Source organism: Phaenicophaeus curvirostris, chromosome 11 (assembly GCF_032191515.1).
Source record: "Phaenicophaeus curvirostris isolate KB17595 chromosome 11, BPBGC_Pcur_1.0, whole genome shotgun sequence".
Taxonomy (NCBI): domain Eukaryota; kingdom Metazoa; phylum Chordata; class Aves; order Cuculiformes; family Cuculidae; genus Phaenicophaeus; species Phaenicophaeus curvirostris.
This window is the reverse complement of record NC_091402.1, coordinates 3226909-3254496: the sequence shown is the minus strand read 5'-3', so window position 1 is coordinate 3254496 and position 27588 is coordinate 3226909. Positions and strand designations below refer to the sequence as shown.

Here is a 27588-nt window from a genome sequence, read left to right as displayed (position 1 = left end):
TCTATGCATTTACATATTTGTGTGTGCTCAAATATATTCATAAATACATTCATATAGTACAGCATATATAAAAATTGAATGTAACACACTAACAATTCTCTCTATCTTGGCTTTTCATAATAAAAGGAGTCAGCTGAAGCATGATAAGATGTCCACATACTTTACATAACTACAGAGGTCACAAGTGATTGCCATATTGGTATTACAGTAGCACAGTTCAAGGTACCATGGGAACTAGAACAGCTTGAATGACTGACTGAGTGAGAGCAGCCCTGTGGAGGAGGACTTGGAGGTGCTGGTTGACGAGAAGCCTGACACGAGCTGGCAACATGCGCCAACCGCATCCTGGGCTGCATCAAAAGCAGCATAGCCAGCAGGGCAAGGGAGGGGACCCTGCCCCTCTATTCCTCTCTTGAAAGACCTTATCTGGAGTATTGTGTCCAGTTCTGGAATCCTCAACATAAGAAGGAGATGGAGCTGTTGGAACGGGTCCAGAGGAGGCTACAAGGATGATCAGAGGTCTGGAGCACCTCCCATGTGAAGACAGGCTGAGAGAGTTGGGATTGTTGAGCCTGGAGAAGAGAAGGATCTGAGGAGATATTATAGCGACCTTCCAGTACCTGAAGGGGCTACAAGAAAGCTGGGGAGGGACTGGTTACAAAGGCCTGGAGTGATAGGACGAGGGGCAATGGGTATAAACTGGAGGGGGCAGATTTAGACTGGACATAAGGAGCCGTTTCTTCACTATGAGGGTGGGGCAGCCCTGGCCCAGGTTGCCCAGGGCAGCTTTCAGTAATAAAGACTAATTATAAAGCAGAAGACCTGGCTCTGGGGGCTTTCGAAGAGCTACAGACATGGAGAGCACCTCAGTTTCCTCCTAAATCCTAGGGACACCCCCAGCAATCCTGTGCCTTCCACGGCCAGCTGCCAGCAGCAGGCACAGCTGAGAGCTCACCCCCGACAAAGAACAAAGCAGAGCAAAACTGCTTTAATCAGACACCTCGTGACCAACAAGCAAACAAACTTGTTTGTCAGAAACATCTGCTGTGGCTGAGAGACTGAGGCTAGCTGCCTGTCCTCTCCAGTGTCACAATACGTCACCTCATTAATAATCCTGCTTGTAGGATTACAAAATAAAATCATTTAACTAACATTTCCTGACTGAGATTAATTGTATCTGTAGTACACCAGCCTCTGGCAAAACCTTGTCATAAAATATCAATTACAACTAATTGAATTCTCCTTAAAGATTAATTTAATTGAGGAAGAGAGCACGACTGATTTCAATACTATCTCATTTTCAGGTGTGCAAATGCTCCAGTGACTGTCTAGAACAAAAAAATTCAGAGGTGAATGAAATGTGACATAATTTCTTTTGGAAAAAATGCTTACATTAACGGGCCATGAACTGGTTTGATTTTATGCATTTGTTCTATGAATACCTGAGCCAAAAAAAATATCACTAAGGGCTAGAGATCATAAAGATCATACAAACAACACAACCCCCCCCCTCAAAAAAAAAAATCTAATGGTTGTGGAAACAAAAGCGCTTACTTGAAACATGAGAAATTAGGAAGGGACATATTTTTCATGAAAAATACAGCATGCAGATATTTTCAGTTGAATATGGAAAGGAAACGTAACTATGGGAAACAATGGTCTTAGGTAATGGGACATTTCAGCTTTCAGTTTGTTCAGTAAATGCACGTAATGACCGTGATGATTCCTAAAAATCTCATCCCCAGCTCTAACAGAAACCAGCAATACACATATTTCACAGAAATGACCAAGGCATGAACTACAGATAAAGATGTTAGCTGAGCTGATCCCAGTCTACCTGGGATCTCTGAAATCTCTCACCCTTATTGGCATCTTCATTTAATCAAAGTCGGGTACCCAAATGTTTGCCATTCAACTGCTGCGCAAACCAGACCACGTTGGCTCTATAGCTAGTTTGTTTGGAACCTGTACCATTCTGCTGTGAAAACCAAAAATAACTCACTGTGAGCGAGTCCCTCCCATCCACAGAAAGTCTCCAGAGCCTCTTTTAAGGATCACTGAATGCACATGTCTGTGTTACAAGGTGGAAAGCAAATGGCAGCAGGACTGAGTCATAAAAGGTCAATGAGTAGCAGAGAGCAGAAGGCTGAATTTGATCCAGACATAGCCAGGAAAAACGCTTACTGGACTCATTAGATGCTGTTTCTCCTTGTGAATTGACTCAATCAAGGTCTGTCTCCTCTTTACTTACCTATTTTTGTTAGCTCATCAGCACCAGTGAACCCCCAACTGTAGCTGGGAACCATCCTCTAAGCGCACTGAGTTCAATCACCAGCACACACGGGTAACCCTGTCCTGCACCAGGACCTCCTTTCAGAAATGAAGGCAAAGTACCCTTCACCAAGCACTACAGGAGGAAAAGAGGGGAATAAAACCCCAGCTTCTGTTCAGCTGAGTCACATTAAGCTCTGATGATGATTCAAACTCTCCGTGCAGCTGTGCTGGAGCACACATTCCCCACCCAGGACTGAGCAACTGCTGCGCACGTTCTGTTAAGTTAAAAGAAAATGTGAAATGTACCTGTACATGAAAGAAGTTCATAAAATGCCCTGCAAGTACAGGTGTGGAACCCAAACGGAATTAATGATAATAATTCAGCAGAGGTGGAACAGTTGAACCAGGCTTTCTGCTGCTTTGACAACAAAAACACCTACCTAGTAGTCCTGAAATTATTTTATGCCTTTAAAAAAAAAGAGTATTTATCAATTTCTTCATTTGAAAGCCTACCAGACATCACCTATGGATTAGTTTCTTGGCATGACCTACCAGAGCAGAGAAGTATCCCTGCATGTTTGTCTCGTTCTTCTTCTCTATAGCCAGCAGACACCTGACAGTAGGATGTGGGAAACCCCCCATGGCTATTCATAGACTGTTAAACACAAGCACCTTCCCTAGAACAGACTCTGCACTTGAGAAAGGCAGAGGCAGACCGAACTACACAAGCAAGGGATGTATTTATGATAATAGTTATAAAACACAAAAACAACTGCAAGCTTAGGACATGCTGGCATATATATCCATTATGCCATTCCACATGATCAAACACTTCTCCATCTCCAGTGCTAATAGCATGCAGAAGTAAATATAGGCGCCTCCCCCTTTTTTTTTTTTTTCCTATCTACAGCTTCATATAATAAAAGAGGCCGTATTTGTAATGTCTGACTTACTGAGAAAGCTGGGACACAGGCTGCATCGGAGCTCCCTCCAGCCACTGCTTCAGGAACTGTTCAATCACTACTGCAAAAATCTCAGAAAATTCTAACACTCATAATCCTGGCACCAAAGTAAAGATCGTAAATACTTTCACAGGTGTTTGTGTAGATATTTTCAGGGTTTCCATTTTCTGACGACTTCCGACTCCGTTTCAGCATTTGAAGTGAAAAAGGACTTGGTGCTGCACTGCAAAGCGGTCAGTTTGGCAAATCAGCATTACGTAAAGGTGAATGTCACCCTTTCCGAAGCCTGAGTCAGAAGGTGTCAGGGGGACTAAGCCTTCTCAAGCAGGCTGTGTCTTCTGAACATGCGTACTGAGCAGCCAAGCTCCTGCCTCTTGACAATGACCTCTGTGAGTTACCTGAAATGCTACTTTAATGCTGAAATGCTACTTTAATGCTGCTTCACTCCGATCAGCAGATTACATCCTGCCATCCCCAGCCCCTGCTCAAGTAAGGAGCTGCCCTAACCTTAAAACCACACACGTAATTCAAATTCATCATGAATCTCAAGTTGCTTGAAATCGTGGCAATCCACGTTCAATTAAGTAGCTGGTGGAATGGATGAGGGACATTGTTAAAAGCTTGATTTCAGTCATACTTAAGATCTACAGCCTACTACATTTTTCAGGGGCTTATTTCTTCTCCTCATGCTACACCATATTTTGCTTTAGCTAGTTAGAGTTATTTTAAAGTCTGCTTTGGGGGATGAGTCTTTAATTTGTCACAGTTGAACTGTTTTTTGCTCCATCTAGTGGTGCAAAAAAATCCATACCATTCACGCTCGGTGTCTGCACACGCTGCTCTGAGCTGCTTTCATGACTTCCCAAAAACACGTGCAGAAAATAATGACAAGTCAGTAGTTGCTCTGTAAATCTGAAGTCTCACCCACCCATTTTAGGCAGAGCCACCCAAAAGAATCTAAGACGTCAATAGGTTTGCAAAGGAGAACTCCACATTGCAGAGGAAAAACAAAATAGTTTGATCCTCATCAGTGCAAGTGTCAAAGATGCCAAAGGAGAAATTCTCTAACTGAGCTCCGTGAAAGCAGCAGCTTTGCTTCAGTCCTTTGAGCTCTGAAGAAATCTGATCTATAAAAATATAAAAAATGCCATTTCTCCTCCACCTTCTGTACTAGAATGCACAATAAGACAGTTTTCATCCTTCGTAAGTGCAAATCCATTTAGAAATTGGGAGAAAGAGGAAATTTTTCCACCGGTACATTTCTCTGTTTTATAAAATGGTATACAGAATTTAGGTCAATGCATTTAAACTGGTTAACTAAAGAGAACCCCTGCTAAGTTCTAGTGCTAAATCCTGAGGTTCACAGCATGTTTTATTTAGCCAGCCATTGTTTTATTAAACAGGAAAATGTTTACTTCTGCATTTCTGACTTTCACTGCATCAGAGAAGGTCAGCTCCTCTACTTGCTCCCCAAAGAGTAAATTCCATGATTTGATGATACTATGGATACCAACTCAAATTGTTCCAAATGGCAGCAACTTGTAATGACTCTATTTTCCCTTAATTGGAAAACTACCGCATAGAAAACAACCGACGAGCACCGATCAGTCCTTGACTTCATTTCCCCCTGAGACGCATCATTAACTATAACCACATTCCAGATAGTCAACTGCCATCTCTTCAAGGCAAGAGGGTTGGCACCGGAATGTGTGGCTTTAATTTTCATGTTTAAATAGTATTATTTCTTCTCTGTTTTCCTTTACACAAATACATAAAAGAAATTTATTGAAAGATTTGACAAATCCTACCCCATGGAAGAGAATAATTACAGTGCTTCAGTTCAGTACACTGAGTAGAGAGAGTTAATTACTATTTACAGTTGGGAGGTAGATAAGCAAGTCAAAATATCAGAAATCCCTACTGTTTCTATCTTTGGGAAGCAACTCTTAATTATAGCAGTAGAAGACCTAAATTGTCAGCAACATCCAAACATGTCAGTGGTTTACCCTGCCCAGTAAACATTTGAGCTGTTCCAGGGATGTATTCAGCTGCATTAAGCTACGACACAGTTTTTGCATCCATAATTTCCACATTTTACAGTGGGAATGAAAGCACTTCATATACGCTGTAATGCCAAGTTATTGAGAAACACATGGAGCCACGGAACATTCAATACCAAATAGCAGAAGAATCTGTATATTTCTTACTGTCTGCAATCAGAATAAAGGACGTAGACTGTTAGAAAATCGTCAAGGCAGATCAGTCTTGAGTGAACAAATTCTTCCCTGGGCCTTAGCCGCTTCACACTCATATCTAAGGCAAGCACAAGGAAACATTTAACAGGAAGGACAATATTGGTAAAATCTTAAGAAATGGTAGATCAAATCTAACTGGAAAGCAAATAACCCATATTCTGTTTTTCACATGTATTCCTTCAGGGTGATAAAAAAGCACATTATACAGGAGGAGAATGAGCCTTACGCTACTTTGGCAGCTCTTCCCGTCTTGATCCTGATGATCTTCCTTTTCTCCCATCCTCAATACCGCATATAACTACAAATAAATACCAGCTTTTCACCTTGTACTCAAGCACCTCTGCCTTTACATAAGCCACTTCTTCCCCCCAGACAGTTTTAATTTCTTGCTAGCTTTGGGCTAGTAAATGCCAGTTCATTGAAATTCTGTTTCCTGGTGTATTTGCTTGGGATGTTTAAGTTTGGAAGATCCAACCAGTAGAAATTAGTTATTTTAGTCACAAGCTGCGTCTGGAAAGATGTAATCGAAGTGCCATTTGGGCAATGGTAACTTGGACACCTGTGGACATGTCCACAATTACCTGGTTGCAGCTACAGGACCGTTCCATTCCAAATTCCTTCCTTTAACCACAATCTTGTGCACAGCCTAGAGAGTAATCTTGTCATCAATTAAGTAATGCGTACATGAGTAATGTTCCAGTGGTTTTGCTAATGCTTAGTACAAGACTCACAAACACAGACAAATGGAATTAGAAGACAGGCCTCAAGAAAGCTTCAAACTGTAATCACTGGTAGCTGGAGTATCCGCTGCAACAATGTAAATGTGCTGGTTCCTCAGAAAAGCAAAGAATGGTTAATCTCAATATAGTAGCATTCATAAAATGGCACATAGGTTTTTGTCCAACCTTGAAACAAGACTCCAGGACTGTTAGCAGCAAAACCAGCCTAACTGAGATGATAAGAAACAGCTCCCTCCCATCCCATATCCTCAACATTTAGGGGAGAAGAAATCACTTTAGTTTGTATCCTTCATAGCGCGTGACCATGTAATACAGTAACAAAACTCACAGTACACTTAAAAGTCTTATGGTACTGTTTATTTTATTGGTAAACAAACTGCATTTTATGGATTTGTTTACAGTTTGTGTGTGTTTTAAATATTGGACAGAAGGAAGAGAGCTGTAGAAAAGCTTAGAGAGATTACCAGGCGTCGACGGCAAAAAATTTACGGCTGTATTCTGAATAACTCAAACTTGACATGAATCAGACTCCTATGGCATCCATGCAAGCGTCAGTCCCATACACACCAGTAAGAGAGGAGAGGAGAGATGGACTATACAGATGTAGCACTGACTGCACACTTAGCGACCCCGAGCTTCTGTTATCTTGAAGATGGACTACTAGACCCCGAAGGTGGACAGCAGAACTGGTGCAGAACATTATCTTCCCTGCCAAGGAAGAGGGAGGGCAAGAAAGAAAAGAGACAGAGGGACAGAATCATAGGGAAAAGCATTAGGAAAATTAAGCTTGAGATTTTTTTTGGTTTTGCTTTTAAATCCAAAAATAGTTTAACGTGTTTGTAAGTAGCATCTGATTAACCCATTACAATCTCAGAGACAAGACTTTCAACACAATGAAGAACAACCAAATGAACCCAGGCCAACGCTTAGAGTTAAAACTCTGAGGCAAAAGCTCTTTTGAAAGGGCAATTTCTGTTCTTCCCAAAAGAAAAATGACATTAAGTCATATACATAACCTGTATATATATACTGTGGCTACAGCCCCTTTACTTTTAACACCTTTAAAAGAAACTTTCCACAGGTATTTTCACTGCCCATATTCCACCAAAAATGCAGAATGGATGCATTCCCCCCTTCTGCTGGTGATTTACACACAGAAATACTGACCATTAACAGACCTGCACATTACTCCTCCCCCTATCTTCTCTTAAAGTAGAAGGAAGAACTCCATTGCCATGCAGAGTTGCCAGCATCATGAATGGTGCTACAAACCAGAAGGCACAAAGGCTATCAAAGAAGCAGTTTGGAATACCTACATCTGTAATGCTATAATGTGCTTTATGGCGGGTGGAGGAAGGGATGCCGGCTTAGCAGGAAGCTTGTACGAGGTCGCTTCTTTATCAGTAACACAACCATGAGGGGTCACTTCCTTTAAACTAAATAACAAGCTGAAGGAGGAGGATGGAACGGAACATAATGAAGGAAGAAAAACAAGAAAATCCAAAAACAAATAGTAAATTTCATGCTATTCCACCAACAGCTTGCCATGTATGAGCATAATTCACCATTTTTGCATCTCTAGATCACGTAGGCATCGAGTGGAAAATTCCAAGTATTACTATAATTATGCCAGTTTTCCTTTGCCATAGGGTTTGAACACAGATGCCTTACATAACCATCCAAACCTCACGCTGACTTAGCACAGGGTGTAGGTTTTGGTCAGAGCTTGGATCTGTTTTGCTTTATTCAGCAGCATACCGCATCTTGGTTGCAATCTGCTGGCTGCTCTGAGCTATCTTGCTTTCGCTCCTTTGCTCAGTTTGAAAAAATATTGTCATGATTCTAAATCTCTGCATATAATAGAGGGTACAGTGATAAGTTATACAGGTAGGCGTTTGTTATTCTATTAGAAATAAAAGATTCCTATTCTACTTTTTGGGGGGCAGGAAAGTTTAATAGATAGTCATATTGACAGTACGAAGGATTCTAAAATACAGCTTGTGTAGCTACAGCTTCACCTGTGACTAGTATTTAACTGGGAAACTACCACAGGACCGAGGAGTCTGCTGTGTCATGTGGGGTGTCTTTATAGACACTGGTATGAAGTATGTGAAATATTTGCCATGTGTCTAAAGCCTTGTAAGCAGTTCAGTGTTCATCAGGGAAAAAGTAAACGGAGAGTTGCAAAGAACCAAACTGACCTGTACAGAGATATTTTTCACTTTCAGGCATCTAAGCACAAGGTTCTCAGTTTTTCCCTGCCTCTGTCCATCGTGTGAGAATTCCCACTGCGCTCTTCAAAAAACTTAGGAGAACCCAAACCTTTCTAGCACAATATAGAAGCATCTGTCAGCTGGACTTTGTTGGAGGTTAAGCTTCTGTGTTAACCAGTTACGGTAACAAAACAGCCACAATGCCTACCAGTGGCTCAGACAAAAAGAAATAGCACAATCAATCCTTCTATCACCTTATATACAGTGGTTTGTTGCATGTAAGCCAAGATTACCTGGTGAAACAAAGATTCCACATTAAAACTTCACATAAGTACAGTATTTTCAGAATAATGTTTTTACCTCCTAGAGTGGTGATTAAACATTAAGCAGACAGAGACTGCAAGAAAAAGATGGGATTTCTTTGGTACTATAATATCCTTTGCATTATCTTTTTGTTTTCACAGGTATCTCTGGGGAAAATTAAAAAAAAAAAAAAAAAAGAAAAATCTCTAGCTTCAAGATTTTGGACATGATAAGGGTATCTAGTTTAATATCAGGAGGATGGAAAGTAAAGTGGATGGAGAAAGGAATGAGTGACAGCCAACATTTCATGCAAATCAGAACAAGGAAATCTTTATGAATAAACACATCATGCTTTGATATTAGTGGTAAGCAAATCTGTCACATCCATACAAAGGATATGGATATGAATAAGGCTATTTTCCCCAAGCATGGACACTCTTCTAACATTGTACCTTCCTTTGTGGAGCCATTCCTACATCCATTTCTGCTGGAACACTCCTCACACAGAAGCCTGAAAGGCTGAAAGCTACAGGCTTTTAAAAATGAAACAAAACAGCTTCCTGATTTCAGCAGAGCAGGAGGCCTTCTCCAGGGCTGGGCTGGGGAACTGTCCTCAGGCTGTGCATGACCCCTGCCTGTTCAAGAGCGGCATAAACAGCTCAGTACCTGGAGATTTCAGTGATGTCCAGCTAGCAGAGCACAGAAGTGTGTGCGTGTTAGTGCAAGGCAGCTTAGCACCTACACGGGGAGGCTGGAGTACACACTGAAGGGTTTTACATGGATGTGTTTAGAATCATAGAATCACCAGGTTGGAAGAGACCCACCGGATCATCGAGTCCAATCATTCCCACCAATCTCTAAACCATGCCCCTCAGTACCTCATCCACCCACACCTTAAAGACCTCCAGGGAAGGCGAGTCAACCACCTCCCTGGGCACTATATTTATATATACTAATAATATATATATTTGTATATACTAATAAAGTATATTTGTATATACTTTATTGTTATTGTTTTAGTTTCCTTCCCTTGTCAGTTTGCTGCATGAGTGAAAAGTCCTGAAATGAGAGAAAATTTGCAGTGATTGTGCTTTACAGAAAGTGCACTAAATTTAGCAAATAAATACATAAAAAATAAATATATAAGAAATAATAATGATTAAACTGACTTTCTCTGAATGCCGTTCCAGCTCTGGGCTCTGCTTTGCACATATTCTGGCTGCAAGGACACGGAGACAACACAGGCCATGTCAAGCAAGAGGCTCAGCTGAGATGATCCAGGTCCCTTTGGCAGCTTCTCCAGGGAGTACCAGCATCTCCTGTACCTTGCCCTTCCCACCAGGCATAAACCGTGTATTCAAATGTTCTCTAACAAACACAGAACACTGCTCGGGATGTGTGGCCTCAAACTGAAGCACGTTGCTTTTAAGGCTCTCCTTTGGGAGGCTGGAAGGGAAAGGGACTCAAAGAAGCCAAACTACAGAAGGAACTGGGTTGGTTTTGGTGGGTTTGGTGGTTTTTTTTTTAACTTCCAAACAAAAATAAATCAAAAGAGGCAAACCCAGGAGGCAACCATGGGCTGACTGGAACTAGCTGTCAGTACATGATAAGCTTCAGCTTCCTAAGACTTATCTTACAATAAGAGAATGCAAGATAACTTGTATTATTTCTGTCTATTTTGAACACTGTAAAATGAGCAAGGGATTACGGCAATAGCTGCAGTTATTAAAAATGCATTATTTCCCTATTAACAATTCAAAACAGATGCCAAAGATCATCTTGACTAGAAATGAAACTGCTGGAGTGAATAAAACACCCAGCAATTAGCTAACAGCAAATCAGAAATGCTCCAGAGCTCACTGTAGTGCATTCATTAATTGCTTTTTTCAGAACAAATCTAATTTTTAATTCTGGGCTACAAAATTAATCCCACTGTGTATTTTCTAAATAAAGCCTCAAAACTGAAGTTAGAATGAAGCATTCGCTTCTGTTCATTTTGTGTCTAATGCTTTCTATTTATAAATTGATAAACGGGAGACTAAAATCTAAATTTAATACTGTCGAATATATGTGAAAATTTAAAGCCCAGTCTTGATAGTTCATTGCTCCGTTACCATGAGGTGAATACGGGCAACACCACTACATTATGCATTGCTGGAAGTTCCCGTACCTCCACCAATTCTAGTTGAATTATGGCTTTATATTTAAACACAGTTGAAGAGTTGGAGACCTAAACATCCTTGAGAGTAAACAAGGTCAGAAATTAATTCCTTCACACAGCCTAATCCCTAACAAAAGCTGAAGGTCTTATGGCCTATGTTTGGGCATTATCCAAATCTACATGTTGTTTTACATACTGACACTTTAAAAATTGTACATGCTTCACAGATTGAGCCACACTTAGGCCATTTATATTTTTACTGTGAAGACAAAAAGATAGAAGACCAAAAAAAACCCTCTAAAGTTGGGGATTTTTAAAGCACAAAGCTATGCCACTATCAGTTTTAATTCCAGGAGAAATACTACTGATAAGAATAATAACCTATGTGGAGCGAGATACTGAAGTATTCAAGAAACAACTGTTATTTCCATCAACAGCCTTACAGGAAGATCTTCAACAAGTCCTTGAAATTAATGTATTGTAAACTAAGGGCAAATAAAAAAACAAAAGCTACATTAAAAAGCAAATGGGGAATCTAACAGTGTTCAGGTCCTGCTCCTCACTGCAGGAATACTGCGTTGTTGTACAGCTCAGCTATGGATTCACCACCACCAAATAAAATGAGAGCTCTGATGGGAGAAAAAAACCCCAAACATACAAACAGATGCTGCAATGTCAAACAACAAGATGGATCCAAACATGCATGGCTGGAGATAACCAAGAGATGAAAGACTCAAATCAGAAATATGTTTCTGCATTTACAGATTTAGGATTCATTGCCTGGTTTTGCCTTTCCTTATTACTGCAAAGTGATTTGATTTTTCAGCACCGGACTTCCAATATTTTGATATTGATATTATTCATGAGCTGGCAATTATCACCAAGTTAATCACTAACAGTAAAAGTTAAAATTAAAGACAATTTTTTCATGACATACACAATTTCTTAACAGTTTTCACATCTAAAATTACTTAGATTAGTTGTCCTTTGATGCTTCTATAAGATGACTGTTAAAATAAACACTGGCACTGATAATGAATTGTACTAAGATTTGCAATTACTGATCAAAGAGAACTTGGAAAACACATAGTAAAGACATCTATGCTAAACAAAGCTTTATTAGCTGTAATATATATATATTTACATATATTCAGGGCAGATTTTGCTTGCCATCAAGGGCTTGCATCTGTTTAAAAAAACCCTTGCTTCCATTGAAATCAAAAGGCAGGGCTAAGCCTTTTGCAGGTCCATGCCTTTCACCTTCAGAGCGCCACAGGCCTGCCTTTCCTCATGTACTGTCACGGAATATCCAGAGGTTCCAAGAAGTGTTGCTCAGAACAACATCAATATCCTACATAAACTAAATAAACATTTCAATCTGTTCTTTTTGTGAGAATTAATCCTACAACTAGCGTCCTCCTACCATCCAGAGTCTAGAGGGGTGTGCTGCTTACAGCACAAACTCATCTCACCGTGCAAATTGAGCACCTGAGAGAAGGGAACGCGACTATCCTAGAAGATGTTGCAGATGTTTGATATGTTCCTCTAATACTTTTTTTTTTCTTTTAAAACTTAAACTCCTATGCCTTGTCTTATGTCAAATCGTAACATTAGATCTCTCTCCAAAAATAACAAGTGGCTGGACCATATCTACTCTTACCTGTACTCTGAGTGTGTGGCAGGGACAGCTAGCTGGGTATGGTACAATGGAGCTGGACAGCAAAACTGGTGCAGAGTATTTAAAGACCTACGACACAAGGAAAAACACAAAGTCAAACACCGAGTGTTTAGAAAGGGGCTTTTTTTCAGGGAAAAGCAGATGCTAATAGGATTATTTGAAATTCATGATAACTTTGACTGAAATTTGATGCACAGCTGTCAATTCTGCATCCCAGGCAATAAAGAGGGAAATAGTCCCCTGGTTTAAATATGCGCATCGAGAATGACAGTGATGAACTGTTGCAATGAAGAATCAAAGTTTTATTGCAAAATTAAGATAAAATGCCAATTTAAGAGTTTGGTTTTGCCTTGCCATGCGGGACAAAGGCAAAAGCTAAACAGTGAGGGTTAAATTCCTATGGAAATGAAGCTTCAGACTTGCATGTTACTCTGCACCAGTCAAGCTGTTTGTTTGTTAATGGAATTACAAACACAGTGCTTAAGCATGAGGAGGAACAATGTGATGAATATGGACATAAGCTTTCTTCAGGCCCAGCAATTATAAACGTATTGCAATATGCCGCTTATAAACGTGAACGAATCTAAGTTTCACCCCAGTTTGAAACAATATTCGGAAATGTGCAATACTAATTTAATTATGTCAGTTGTTCAAAGCATGGAAAAATCAGAAAGGCTTTACAACACAAAAAGATTGTCTGCACCCAGATCATTGTTTGTATTGTTTCATTAAAAATACAGAAGAGCCGCAAGACAAGATACTGCATCTGAAGTAAAGCTTAGAAAATCTTCAAGCAACACATAGTCCACTTCTCAGCATTTTTAATGTTTGTGCCAGGAAACATTAAACAAGGTTTAGCACAGTAAGTCCTCCATGATAAAACCACCTCATCAATTTTTTTAAGACACAGCATTCTTCTAGGAAATCATAAAAAAATCAATCAATATTTCCTAGCTCTTACAGTGCGTGCAGAGGGAAGGAGTAGCCATTAAATTGAAAAATCCTCATTTAACTTTTAAGCATCAAACTGACTATTAAGTAGAGAATGTGTGTATGTATACGCACATGCACCTTTCTCCCCGTCCCCATCTACTGCTCGGCATCTTGACAAAGGTTTCAGAAGATTGATTTGATTCTTCTGCATCCCTGAGGCTTAAAGTGAATCCTGTGAGGTCACTTTCTTATAAGATCAAAGAGAGTGGTTAAGCAAAAAAAAAAATAAAACAGTCTTTGTTCAGAAACGAATCAGTTACTGAGCCTTTTTTAAGAAAACAAGGTCAGCCAGTTCTGATTGCCATTGCCAACGGTGTGTCAGCAACTGCATGGCCAAGAGGAGTTGGATTTTCTGATGGTAACTCCTGTCTAATACTTGAGCTTTGGGAACAGAAGTGCAATAAAATTCAGACCCAAGTCAGATTGCCATCATGGGACATACCCTGCTAACGCCTCACAGTGCACGGTTACTAATGGGTGCCACCTTCAAACCACTTGGAAAGATGACCAGAACAATTCTAAAGAAAGATGGACAGTGTTACTGAAAACAGTGATGGACCATGACAAAAGCAGCTGGAACACGTAAAAGCTGTATTTTCTGACAAGGACCACATACAATATTCACACAAGCTGCTCCACACCATTCACAGCACCAGGGCGGTACACGGTAAGTGTGCATTGCACGACAGTCTCACATTGGGTGGGGAAACCGATCACACGGATGAAATCGCTGCTTCCTGCTTTGTAAATACCTAGTTTTTTTCAGTAGAAGCAAAAGAAGGAAATTAGTATGAGGGTGTCGTAGATTCCCTTCCCACCACCCGTTTTTTTTTCTATACAAATCTCTCTATCTTCATCAATAGTACCTTTTTCTTCAGAGAATAAACACATGAAAACATGGATTCGGTTTTGTTCAATATAGCGTTTTGAACACAGCTTTCAAAGAGAATCTTCCCACAAGGTTCCAGAAATCTGTCCTGCTCCAACTTTTCAAGGTTCCACTAAAATACAAACAATAATGAAGAAGGTTCTCTCTGTGGTTGCAGCTTGTTCGTTGGCAGTTAAGGTTTATACTCACCTATCGCACAAGACTGGTTAAGAGCTCAACTTTTTTGAGTTTCTTTTTGAAGGTGCAGTAGGAATGTACAAGTCCAATCACCTTGAGAGCAAATAAGAAGTGCCAAAGGCGCAGGTACGGAGCAGATAAAGCAGAAGACAATGTTCAGCGGCTGGCGTGTAATGCGTTCACCATGTTTCATTGCTGTGTTCCAACACGACCATTGCAGATGTCAAAGGCGTACAATACTTAAGGTTAGATTTTGGCCATTTCTTAGGGTGTTCAAAGATAGGCTCTTTGTCCAACTAGTTCAGAAGTAAACAAGAGGTTTGGACTCTGCTCCAAGTTTTAAAATGCAGGTCTATCTTGCCCCAGAGCCTTGGTTGCTCCAGACACTGACCGATGCCCAATCAGCCTGACAAAAGATGAGGCTCAGCCTTTATGGCCTGTGTCACAGCATGCTAATTTTACCCAAAGCAAATCCACCTTGTGGTGGCACAATCTAAGATCTGTATGTGTCATTTTGCACCTTTAATCACCTGCTGAAACAGCACTTTGTTCATGTACTTCTCTGGAACATATCAGAAAAAGTTCAAGAGTCAGATGTCTTTTCTTTTTTTTTTTTTTTAAACTGTATAGCTAGATCTTTCAATCAGCTTTCAACATAAATTTGCATTCAAAATAGAATTGACTTGCTAAGTTGCAGCACCTAAAGACATCAGAAGACATAGATTTAAATAATTTGGAGAAGCAATCACTTCCCCTGTTCACAGTTTCAGAGATACTTGGCCCTATTAAGTTTAGTTTCTACATCTCTAATCTGTGATCTTCAAAAGATGATTTAAGATATAAACAGAGCACAGCTATTTCGGCGCTGACACAAGACAAACAATTCAATTGACAGATGCTTCTTCCAGTAATTTCAATTTCTGAAACACTACTGCAACATCCCAGTGGACACAGGAGCTTTGCAATTTCCTGCCTCCAGGACAAGTTCCTTCCAGCTCCCGCAGGTCCTCACGGACAGAAAACCACTTATCAATTTCTTTTAAACAACTTATTTTGAGAACAGACTATTCAAACAATAAAACCAGAACCAAACCTAATCCCATCTTGATGTCCCTCAGGACACCAACATAATGACAACAATCCAGCTGCAAAGTAAATATGCAGACCCAAAATAAGTTTAACTGTTCCTCGCGTTTCTATGTAAATTCCATTATGTTTGCAATTAGAAACCACTCATTTTAACAACACTTAAACAGAAGTGGCCAGTCTTTTTATCCTTCCAGTACTAGAGTCTTGTTCAGACACACAAATACTGAGAAAAAGATTACTGATCATCACGAAGCTACAACCATAATTTTATCATTTACTCTTAACAATCACAACAAGCCTCCCAAACGCAGTGGACAATGTCTCAGTATTGGTTCTAAAACAACCTGGGAGAACAGAATAAGAGGCTACCCGCTTGCTGTTATCAAAATGTCCTCGTCAGAAGGCTGGTAACCATCCTCCTGCTTCTGGCGGCAGGGCAGCGCTACGGTACTACCGGCTGTAGCATGAAGCACTTCCCTCCAGCAAAATGTTGTGAGCCTGGAGAAGGTTGTCCTCCTAACTCTGAACAGCTCATGGTACTTACTACAAGACATGATATTTTTATTTTGCTACTGTTTCATTTGAAGCATGTGCAAACCTACGAGCAGGCTGATGCCATTATAAATTATGGGGATAAACTGAAGAGGGGCAGATTCAGACATTAAGAAGAATTTCTTCACAATGAGAGTGGCGAGACACTGGCCCACGTTGCCCAAGGAGGTTGTGGCTGCCACATCCCTGGAGGTGTTTGAGGCCAGGTTGGATGGGGTTTTGGGGAGCCTGATCCAGTGGGAGGTGTCCCTGCTTATGGCAAGGGGGTTGGAACAGGATGGGTTGTCTTTTTTTGTATAAAGTTAATGATGTGGCTGACGACAGGAGTCTTCCAAGTACATTTGCTCATCTTAACTGCTGCATTTTTCTTCAGCCATACTACTTTACACGCTATTCCCCTTCTTTGTTTGAAACAGCGATCTGCTCACCTCCATCTGCCTTCTCCCTCTTCTTCTGGTACATTTTTCCGTCAGGTGCTTGTTCCAATGAGTATGTGCAAGCACGACAAAAAAAATTGATACCAGCCCAGGCTCCTACAATGCCTCAGGCACTCAGGATCCCTGGCGCTAGGTAGCACAGATCATTTTTTAAATTAGCCTGTAAATAGCAGAAGTGCTAGACAAGTTCATTGCCTACACAAGCACGTTCACTTCGTCGTCAGCTGAGGTAGCCAAGAATGATTTGTTTGACTGGATTCATGCCTATAGGCTAATAAAGAGAATATTTCCATTTCTCAGTATTTTATCCTGAAGAAGAATAACATTCTTTTACATCCAGAGTAATGGCTGGCTGAGATTAGAAAAGACTCTCGTTAAACACCAGTAAGGGCTGTCCTATTATTGTTTACTACATCTAATCATACCTGTAAGGAGAAAGAAAACTTGAAATACAATCATACTGATTTCCAAAGAGGTGCCAAGCAACAAAAGTCACAATAATATGGACTCATATTGACTCCAGCTAAAAGTCTGCTTATTAACATGCTAGAAAGGCTTTCAGAACCAGCACTCTGACTGCAACCACAAGACAACTTGCTTTTTGGAAGCTCACCCCAGCAGAGAAAAGAGCAGATGGCTTGATACGGCAACTCATGCAATGTCCCCACAACCCCAGTTTGATTGTAGCTGTCTGTGGACATGTCCACTAACAGGGGATTTAGCAGATGAGCCGGCCACATTTGCAAGGACAAACCCCTACTGTTCTGACACCCAAGATATTCCTTTCACTGTTTGGATCTTCACTCAAAGTACACAGGACAGGATGATTTTGGCTTCTGAAGCAGCACTGAAAAAAAATTTCTGGTTTTTTATTTGATTCATCCCATTTTACACCCCAGCAGGCAGTAGCCAAGTATGGCAAAGGCAGCTTGTGGTGGCATATTGCAAATACAATGGCTTTTCACGGTATTATATTAACTACAGTTTTTTTCCTACATGTTTTTTGGAATGGCAACTATATAAAATCAAATGCTGTTTTTGCTTTTATGGTTGCATATTTAAAAACCTTAACAATTCACATGTACTTGGCAGACATCGTCATCCACTATAGAAGACTACAACTAATACCTTTATTCCTGTAATTTCCTTTCTACAAGATGGCTTTCTGTACACAGCTTCTTGGACACCAAATCACAGGAGGGTAACAAGACAACTTGTGGCAATCAAGTGATCTAATTACCTGACGTGGTACTCTAAGAGTCAAGAAAAACACCCAGATATTAAAGTAGTTACATTTGTTCTAGTCCTGCTATGCTGGCATCTCTCTCCTTTCATCTCTGTCCCCCTCCCATGCAGCAATCATATAACCTAGTTAAAAACATTATAGGATAGGATTTTCGTAGTAAAAATTAGAGGTAGTTTCACTAGATATTGAGGACATCCAATAAAATCGACAGCAGTAGGAGACTGGCACGTGCAGGCTGAATTTTGCTCAAGAATACATAAAATTTGCTTGTTATCAAAATGATGAAATACCAGCATGAGTACAGGTTGCAGAAGAACTGCAAACTGACAGGTTCTTGTTTGGAATAATACTACCCTCTATGTATTTCCAGCTCAAGTGTCCACAGCTGGAGATTTCAAAAGGCTGATTAGGTGAGCTTTCACTGACCTCTCCTCCATCAAAAGGGCTTTAAAATAATTACTGACTGGAGAATAAAACCAGTACCATCACAGCATACTAAACCAGAAGCATTTATTATTTTTGTCCCAGCCTAGAATACAATGCTTATTAATAGTACAGATACTTATTTTAAAAATAATTACTATGAACTTCTTTAGTTTCAAAAAAATGAAGTACTAGCATGTATGAACAGGCAAGAAGTGATTCTCTTGTGTCCTAGCCAATGCACAGTTTGCAGGCAGCCCCTAATACTGGGTTAGCTGTAACTAGAGTGAATTTAATTAAGATCGTTAATATGTAGGCACTTACAATTAGGAACGTTTATTTCACTTTTAATTAAGTCTTACCACAAACCCATCTCTTCTGAAGGGTGATGTACAATAATTTACAGTGCACATAAAGGCACTTGTATCATTTGTGCTTACTAGTCACTTTCAAAATCTGTAGAAAAACCCCCACACAGTCCCAAACCAGGAATAAATTTTTTTGAGCAAAGAGACATGAAGCTGTGTAGATTAAATCAGAAAGTTGATAGATTCACTGCCTCTTTTCTGTATTTCCCACATTATTAAATCAGGCCCCAAGATTTCCCAAGAAACTACAACTCAAAATACAACCACATCTACAATTTCACCGATCAATAATCATAGTAAAACCCAGTTCAAATAGCGACATCTATACATACTGGATTTGAAGATCGTGAAAGAGGAAAAACAGTGCTGGGCATAGAATTAAATTATACAGAGAGGAGAGACTTAGAGCAAGGCAAATCTTATTACTTCAAACAATGGTACAAGGACATTTGTTCAGTGGAGCATCTGAAAAAACACTTTTGCTAATCCTAGTAGTTTGCCTTTGGTTAGCTTTTTTTCTTTGCAACTGAAACAATCTAGCTCTTTGCATTGTATTCTTAAGATGTAAGGAAGATAAGCTTCTTAAAAAGCAAAAGTCCTTAGCATATATATTATTAGGACATTTACAGATTTACAGTATTTAAGTTTTCATCTCGAAACCTACTCATGCATTACAGATCTGGTATATTTAACTGTTTAACGTACGTTTTCAGTATTCAGAATAGATCAGTTTGAAAAAACATAAAGATTTTGAAAATATGTATCTAAATGTTCTATGGAGTTAGTTCTAAAAAAGCCACCAGGCTTACATTTTCCTTCTTTCCAACTATCACCATCAACTTTCTTAAACAGGAGATAAAATACAGAATTGTAGAAGTCATAGATCTGATCTTGTTTGCTACAGCAACGTGCTGAGGGAGGTAAAAGATACCAAACATGCAAGCAGTAATAGAGAAACACTGTACAAGAGGGTTCTATAAAGAAGTGCCCCCCCCCCCCCTGTTAATGAAAGGAAGCTACAGAGATTAAACATTCTTTAACACCACACAATGAGCACTATAAAAAATTCTGTCTCCTGCTCAGCATCACAAAATCCCCGAGTCCCAGAACTCCAATTAAAATGGAGTCTAACACAAACATTACTCCTCCTCCTTTCTACAAACAGACGGCGTTGTACTTAGAGCTGATCCACGTATACCTGGAAGGCTACAACCTGTTTTCCATGTGCATGTTTCTTATTTCAACTTCCAATCTACAGTTCCAAATTTATTTTCATTTTCAACCACTTCAATTTAACCATTTGTACCATCAACGTCGAACAAATGGCTAAAGAAAACTGAAGAACAGTTTGCAATACTCTTCCAGTATTCATTTTGAGTAGTTTAATTTTGAATGGTTGTGCTTACTATGCCTGCATGGACAGTGCTGCTGAACGTGAAGCAGTTTCGCTCTAATTAGGACCCTTATATTAAAAGGAGGTGCTATTAAAATAACCGGAAAAGGCTATAGATGAGAACTGCATCTGCTTAATGAATGATCCTCTGGCAAACCTACATTTAACTCTGGAGGGAGAGGCTCGTTAAGTAGAGTTCAGAAACGCAAATAGCAGGTACAGCCATTTCCAAACACTGGATTAGAAGTGAACTGCTGAGGGTGGGTGGTAGACGACAACTTAACTGCACACTTGAGACTATTTTTTCTGATTTTTCCCTGAAGTGGAACAACACTGCAGCACGATTTAAGAGAAACCTCACAGTGAGGGTCATGTGGAACCACGAGAATTGAGCTGAATAAAAGCACCTGGTGTGGTTTCCATATATACCCTGATGCTGACACCATAAACAGGAGGCAAACTTCAGCGTTGTCCTTCCTTTGGCTACAAGTGGATAAGCACTTGGCTCTTCTGCCAAACAAGACAAGTTGTGTGAAGAGCTGCTGCACCGCATTAAATGAATGAAATATTAAACTCCTGCTGTGCTGACTATAGTGTTTGAGAAACTGTTCAGGTAAATAATAAGCAATTAATGCATCCTTAGGTTTGATGAAGCACATATACAACAACAACAACAAAACCACAATGGTATTTTGCCTTTTTGATATTGTATTGCTTAAGACTGCAGTCCATATCCTTGTACTACTGTTTATGTATTTAAAAGACTGATTACGTTTTAATATGACAAAGCATTCAGACAAAATGGAAGGGAGATTTTTGACTCATCAGAGACAGAATTCTTAGCGTCCTGCATTGCTTCTTGTATGCAAAAGGGGAGGGTTGTTATTTTTTTCACTGCTGAACACAGGCTTATTCACTTTATTACGTTATTTTTTAAATACTCACATGCACAAACACAGTAATCATCTACGCATTTCTAAAAAACCAGATCATTCATTTGCTAAAAAGGTAACACCCTAAAAATGGTTCACAGAAAGAAACCTACCAAACAATAAACTGATCACTACTCCCACTTCTGGAATCCTCAACACAGATATCAGAGACGTGATGACAGATGAAGAAGGAAAAGGTACTCACAAATAACACCTTCTGCAAGCCATCCTTGAGTGTGTTGTGGATTTGGTATTTATATTTTTCTTTCACGCAATCTGAGGTAGAAAAGCTCTTTCTTAAGGAGAAAAAAAAATCACATTCACAGCTTTTGCCTGCTCATTCAAGATCAGCCACGGTGGAACATCACAGATAAGTAAGCTGGTGATGTAACCAGCATCAAACACTGCATCAGATAAACCCAAAGGCTCTACAGGGTTATATTTTGCTAAGCCAAAAGGTTTTTCCCAGAGAGGAGGTTTAGCAAGCATAGATCAGCCACACTGTTCTCACATTCCTGGTGGGTTTGCTTTCTGCTTCCAGAAAAAGTACCAAATCTGTATTTATTATGAAACTTCATCACCAAGAAAAAACAATATGCTTTCTCATTTGCTATTTAGACTGAAATATAAAAGCACCAAATGTTGCATTTGCAAACGCACCATCTCTGTGTGAACACTGTAGTACAGTCCAAACCAAGAAAAGGCCATTGGTCCTTGTATCTCCATGGTAACAGCAGCATCTGTGAAGACAAACCGTATTCCCTCTTCACTGCAAAGTCAATTTATAGTCACATACTATGACATAAACTGATAAGACAGTAAAGCTAATCAGCAGCTAGGAGAAACAGGAACCAAAGCACACGATTAAGCTCTTGCTCAAGAGAATGTTCTGCAGCATATTTCTCATGTGAAAATTACAAATTGAATAACCAAATTGAGCTGTTCCTTCGAGCTGATCAGGTTGGGATTCTGTGAACTTCCCGCTTTAGTGAACAATGATAACTGCTGAATATTTCATAAAATGAGCCTCTTGTTTAAATCTCCAGTTACAGCCTATTAAGTGGGGAGACAATTAAACAAAGTTGTTCTTAGCAAAGAAAAAAAATACTGAAGAACCACGACTTAAATATTAGCTTTTCCCTTCGAAGTTTCCTCAAAACACTGGTCATCATTACTAGCAAAGCTTCACAACTCTACAACCTACTGCCCTCCCATCACACCCCTCTCCCTTTTTAGCACTGTCAGTGGTGCAAGTATTCAGCAGCACCATGCCTGTGCACTAACAGTCTCTGTCTCCAGGGAAGCGACCATATGTACAGGCTCGATGAGTCACCTAAACTTGCTTTTAAATCATCCCTGTCCACAGTGGTCCTTTGTGAAGAATACCAAACCAAATAAACAACACCAACAACCACCCCCGTGCCGGCCTCATGAAGCAAACAAAAACCCTATACACAACAAAAAATTTGCTTTTTTTCCCTCCCCTTCCCTGCTTTGTGTCCCGTTCCAGAGCTCTACATTCAGGTCTTATGTCATCAAGAGAGCTGAGCTTCCTCCCTTGCTTCATGAATCAACATAATGACCATCTGCTCCCATTATTAAGTTAAATATATACCAGAACACACTGACGAGGGCAGAGCTTGTTAGCCATGGTCAAGTGATCAGTCCATAGCTGTTTTGTGGCCAATTGTAATATTTCCAGAATCAGAGACAGCAGGTGGCCAGCCAAATGCTACCCATCACAGCATCACCTGTGAAGCTTCCCAGGCTGAAGAGAAGCACAAACTGTCAAAGATGCTACTAAATTATGTAACTTTGCAAAGCATAAAATAATTAAAAAGGTAGTAAGGCAGGAGTTATTCTGATGAACTTTGGTCCAAAATGGCAAATGACAAGCTTCTGTGTCAAAATAACCCGAGGTGCTCCCTTTTGGTCTGTCATCTGCCAAACAGTTAACTTTACAACCTCCTGTTCACCCCACCTTACTGCCACACACGTTCCTGCTACCCTGGAAACAAAGATAAGAGTTTTATCCAGTAGATGTGCACTTGGCTTTACTCATTCAGCTTAACCTTCTATCCTGACAAAGGTAAAATTGATAATAATTGGTAGGATTGTACCTGAAATGGCTGCAAGAAAGCCTGGGGAGGGACTGTTCAGAAAGGCTTAGAGTGATAGGATGAGGGGCAATGGGTACAAACTGGAGAGGGGCAGATTTAGACTAGACATGAGGAGGAGTTTCTTCAGCATGAGAGTGGTGAGGCCCTGGCCCAGGTTGCCCAGGGAAGCTGTGGCTGCCTCATCCCTGGAGGTGTTCAAGGCCAGGTTGGATGGGCCTTGGGCAGCCTGATCGAGTGGGAGGTGTCCCTGCCCGTGGCAGGGGTGGAACTGGCTTTAAGGTCCCTTCCAACGCAAACTGTTCTATGACTCTATGACTGGCAGACTAGCCACAGCCCCAGTGTCACATCACCGTGTGTTAGTGCTAGAGCAGTGCAGTGGGAAACAACAACTCATGGCAAGTGAAAAGCCCCCACATTCTCCATTCCACCACACAATCAGACTCTACGGCTTGGATACAGTGCCAACACGTACTTAACTAGTCCTCAATTTAAGAAAGCTACATCTGCCTCAGCACACGCTTGATGTAGCATTGCCCCGTGCAGCAGAAAGAGTGAACTAAACAGAATCTGGCCTAATGAGGCAATTTCTAAATAGCTTTGTTTATATCGTTCACAAAATCTTTGCTGTGAGCTTGATCCTGTAACTCATAGGCTCATGGCATGATCAGGCACCTCAGCAAAATAACCCCACTTCACAATGAAGCCCTGATTTGAAGCATCCATGCTTGAAACACACCCACACAACACTGCACAGCATAAACCCGATTACTCAGTATCTGCTAACTTTGCATGTTAAATACCTTTTCCACAAATTAAAATAATTCACAGAAGTACAGATCTAAGACCAGTGTTTTTTCTATTGCACCAAAGACAGCCTAAAGTATCTTCCCTTGCTCCAGAAAAGCTTTGTAATTACTCAAATACTACTTCATTTTTAGCAGATACCAAATACAAAGCACTTATGAAATAGCAGTTTTAAAAGGTGCTTTTCTATTGTGAAATTACACATCACAGCCAAAAGCCTCTAATAGCAATCAATACATCACACAGATAAATGCCTGCTAAGAAAATAAAACCATTCCATAAACAGTCTTATAAGACAGCTTTCCAATCCTTTGCGGAGTCAAGCAGCTCAATCACCGCTGGTATATGAGGCAGAGAGCATCTTGCCATTTCAGTCTGATTCTTCTGTTCTTAAGCCCATCTCTGCACATCTCAGCATGCAGGTTGAATGAAAAGTGAAGAATAAGTCATACAGGTATTCAGAAATGTGCTGTCTGGATGATAATCAGTTCAGATCAAGGGAGAAACACTCTGATCGAGTCACTCGATCTGTTAGATTGTGAAAAAGTTAATCATTTAAGCTGTTTTCCAAAAGCTCGGCTTTGAGGGATATTAAGACTGAAAAATCAAACCTTTAAGCAAAAGCAAATTGTGCAGGAAATACGAATTTCACCACTGCTAACGCTACAGGAAGGCCCTCAGCTGCTGTGTGCAGGTTGAATTCTGCAGCCACACAAATTCAGAACCGATGCCCATTGCTTGGTGACTTAGACCAGGAGTTCTAGTATCTAGCATACCCAAAACCAGTAGCTTTTTCTTATGTGAAAGATGCATTAGTAATTTAATAGCTATTCCTCCCTTTTCTGTGATGAATGCCATTGAAACTTTCATTTTAGACAGGATAATGTCATGAGCTTTTAGAGCGCATAGCATTTTTATGTGTGTTTGGAACCAGTTCTCAGACTGTTTATAGTTTTTGTTTTGAAGTGTCCAGATACATCAATAACTGGAAAAAACGCTATCTGGCTCTAAACTTACCTGAGCTCTTCCTGTTTTATTCAAGACAACAGCCTAATTTACATAGTTTATGTTAAGCACGTGCTTAAGCTGCTGTTTGAACCAATATATCTTTAGATCACGGTCTTCCTTAGTTCTTCCCTAAATAGATATGAAGTTGGCCTGATGAATAAGCATGGGATAAAGCCTGCCCACACTTGTATTTTAGCAGAATGAACTAAAATGTTTTACAACTGATTGAATACTACAAAGTGAAAAGTTAGTAACTGCACAGGATATTTAGTCTTAGCTTTTAACTTAGAAAAAAGGCTTTCCTTTGTAAGAAAAACATAGTAAGACAGAGCTAGGAACACTGGGGGTGCACTTTTCTCTAGCATTACAAAGCCTACTCAGCAAGGTACATCAGCAGTTTGTCACTTGATGCCACTATATGAAAAGACCTAGACATAAGATGCCCAAATCATTATCCTAAATGCAATCTAAAAGAATTAAATACCATTACTCTGACCTCACTGAAATGACTGGAAGAACTCCCATGGGCTTCAGCAGAGACAGCTTGTCACAGTAAGTGTTCAGTCCTACTAAGTCCTACCAGCATTAATAACCTGCCAACATCGATAACCTGCACAGCCAGTGAACTATTTGCTTCCCAAAACCATTTTTCTCTGCAGAGATTTCTGTTGCTTCCAGTACTGCAAGGAATAAATGGATCACCTGAGCAATATCAAACAATATCATACAGGATAGCTTCTGCAGAATCACCGCAGCTTACGTACCATGAGTTGCAATTCAGACACCAGATGACATTTGCAAACCAAAATCACTCTGTACCACTGGCTTGTTTGTTTTAAATTAAGGCCTGAATTCATCTTGAATGGTTTGGGATATACCAGTAGGCAAAGCCATTTGTTACCATTATTGTATCCTCATGTTTATTCACATGTTGATCTCTGCACGTTTAAGATGCTCAGCTATTCATTCATTCTAGAAAACCAGAGCAAACCAGGCCTGTGGTTGAGGTTACAGTTAAGACCACAAAGGACAAAGCACATATCCCTTCACCCTGCCCCATGAGGTCTCAACCTATCTACTCAAACACAAAACCCAACGCTCGTGTGCCAAATATGAAAAGAACAGCTATCTGAACAAAGCCTTTTAAACCTTATTTTGATCTCACTGGTATGATTGGGAGCAGCTGTGTTGTGAGCTACTATCATGATTGGCTTTGTTTTACAATGGTGTTTAATATCCGTCTCTGACCCTTTGTTTCAAAGATCCTCCAATATTTTTCCAAAAACCTTCTCTCAACAGATTAAATACTTGGAGACATTTTTCTATTTGCCTCATTATCGCTGGCCAAAAAGTGAGTGTATAATTTTAAAGACCAATTAATATGTTTTGACATCCAGGATGCTGTCAATTAATATTTCTATAGCCTCAGAAGAATATTTATGGATTCCACATGCTCCAGTCTGGACAAAGTTCAGTGCCCTTTTTTTGTTGAAGTGTCAACATCCTTTGAAATGCTAAAACAGAGCATCGTGAGTGGTCCCCAGCAGCAGCAAAGCTCATCAGTTGCAAGTTCTTTGCATGCCAAATCCCTCTGCTCTCTATGATGCACCAAGTGTCAGTACTGGTACATTAACTGACCACTTAGAGTGAGTCCCAGAGTCCGCTAGGCACTCAGGAGTGGCCAACAGCATCATGCACCCGCTGATCAGTCACTGGGATACAGGAACTGCTCACCTCTGCCTGCCCTACTCCTGCTTCACTGGTATGGAACAGATGGTGTAACCTACCTGGTCTTGATGTGAGCCACATAATTCAAGTTTGATATCAGGAACTTAGGAAGAAAAAGTTGTATTTCCGGTGTCTTTCTTCAAAAAATTAAGCACAAAGTAGCTTGATGACAGTTACCCCAGCATATGGGGATGGGGGTACAGCTGACAGCTGTTTATAGAAGCAACTGGTGATCTGGGAGATGATAAAGATTATTCTTATAGGAAAAATATCCATTGCTGGCTAAAAACTCCCCCATGTTTACTCTGCCGTGCAAGACTGAAAGCCTGGGGCTTGGCCTGTGCCATCACACCAGAGGCATGTGCCTGAGACAGGAACCACAGAATGTCCTGAGCTGGAAGGGACCCACAAGGATCATCGAATTCAACCCCTGTCCTGGTCTAAGACAATCCCAACATTCACACCGTGGGGCTGAGGGCATTGGACAAAGGCTTCTGGAATATTGTCAGGCTTCACCATGACTGCTTCCCTGGGAGCTGTTCCAGGGCTCCAGCACCCTCTGAGGGAAGAGCCTTTTCCTGATGTCCAACCTGACCCTCCCTGGCACATCTTCCTGCCATTCCCTTGGGTCCAGTCATTGGTTGCAGGAGAGAAGAGCTCAACGCCTGCTCCTCTTCCTCCCCTTGCGAGGAAGCTGCAGGAGGCTCTGGGAATAGAGGCCTTAGAGCAACCTTGGAGTATGGAAAGGGGCTCCAGGAAAGCTGGGGAGGGGCTCTTGATCAGGGAGGGCAGGGAGAGGCTGATGGGGGAAAGGTTTTCAGCTGCAAGAGGGGAGACTGAGAT

The 27588-nt window shown here is 40.5% G+C and overlaps 1 protein-coding gene across 1 annotated transcript in view; it reads right to left on the bottom strand.

Moving 5' to 3' along the window:
* Positions 1-6602: 6602 nt before the first annotated feature.
* The window catches only part of LOC138725126 (IQ motif and SEC7 domain-containing protein 3-like), a 180083-nt gene continuing 159097 nt past the window's right edge, over positions 6603-27588 (bottom strand). The window contains exons 3-5 of the mRNA XM_069865713.1: positions 14275-14331; positions 12569-12655; positions 6603-6939 (exon numbers count right to left, since the gene is read on the bottom strand). Coding sequence (XP_069721814.1) covers positions 6873-6939; positions 12569-12655; positions 14275-14331 — 211 coding nt within the window. The 3' untranslated portion in view covers positions 6603-6872. The remainder of the gene's footprint in view (positions 6940-12568; positions 12656-14274; positions 14332-27588) is intronic.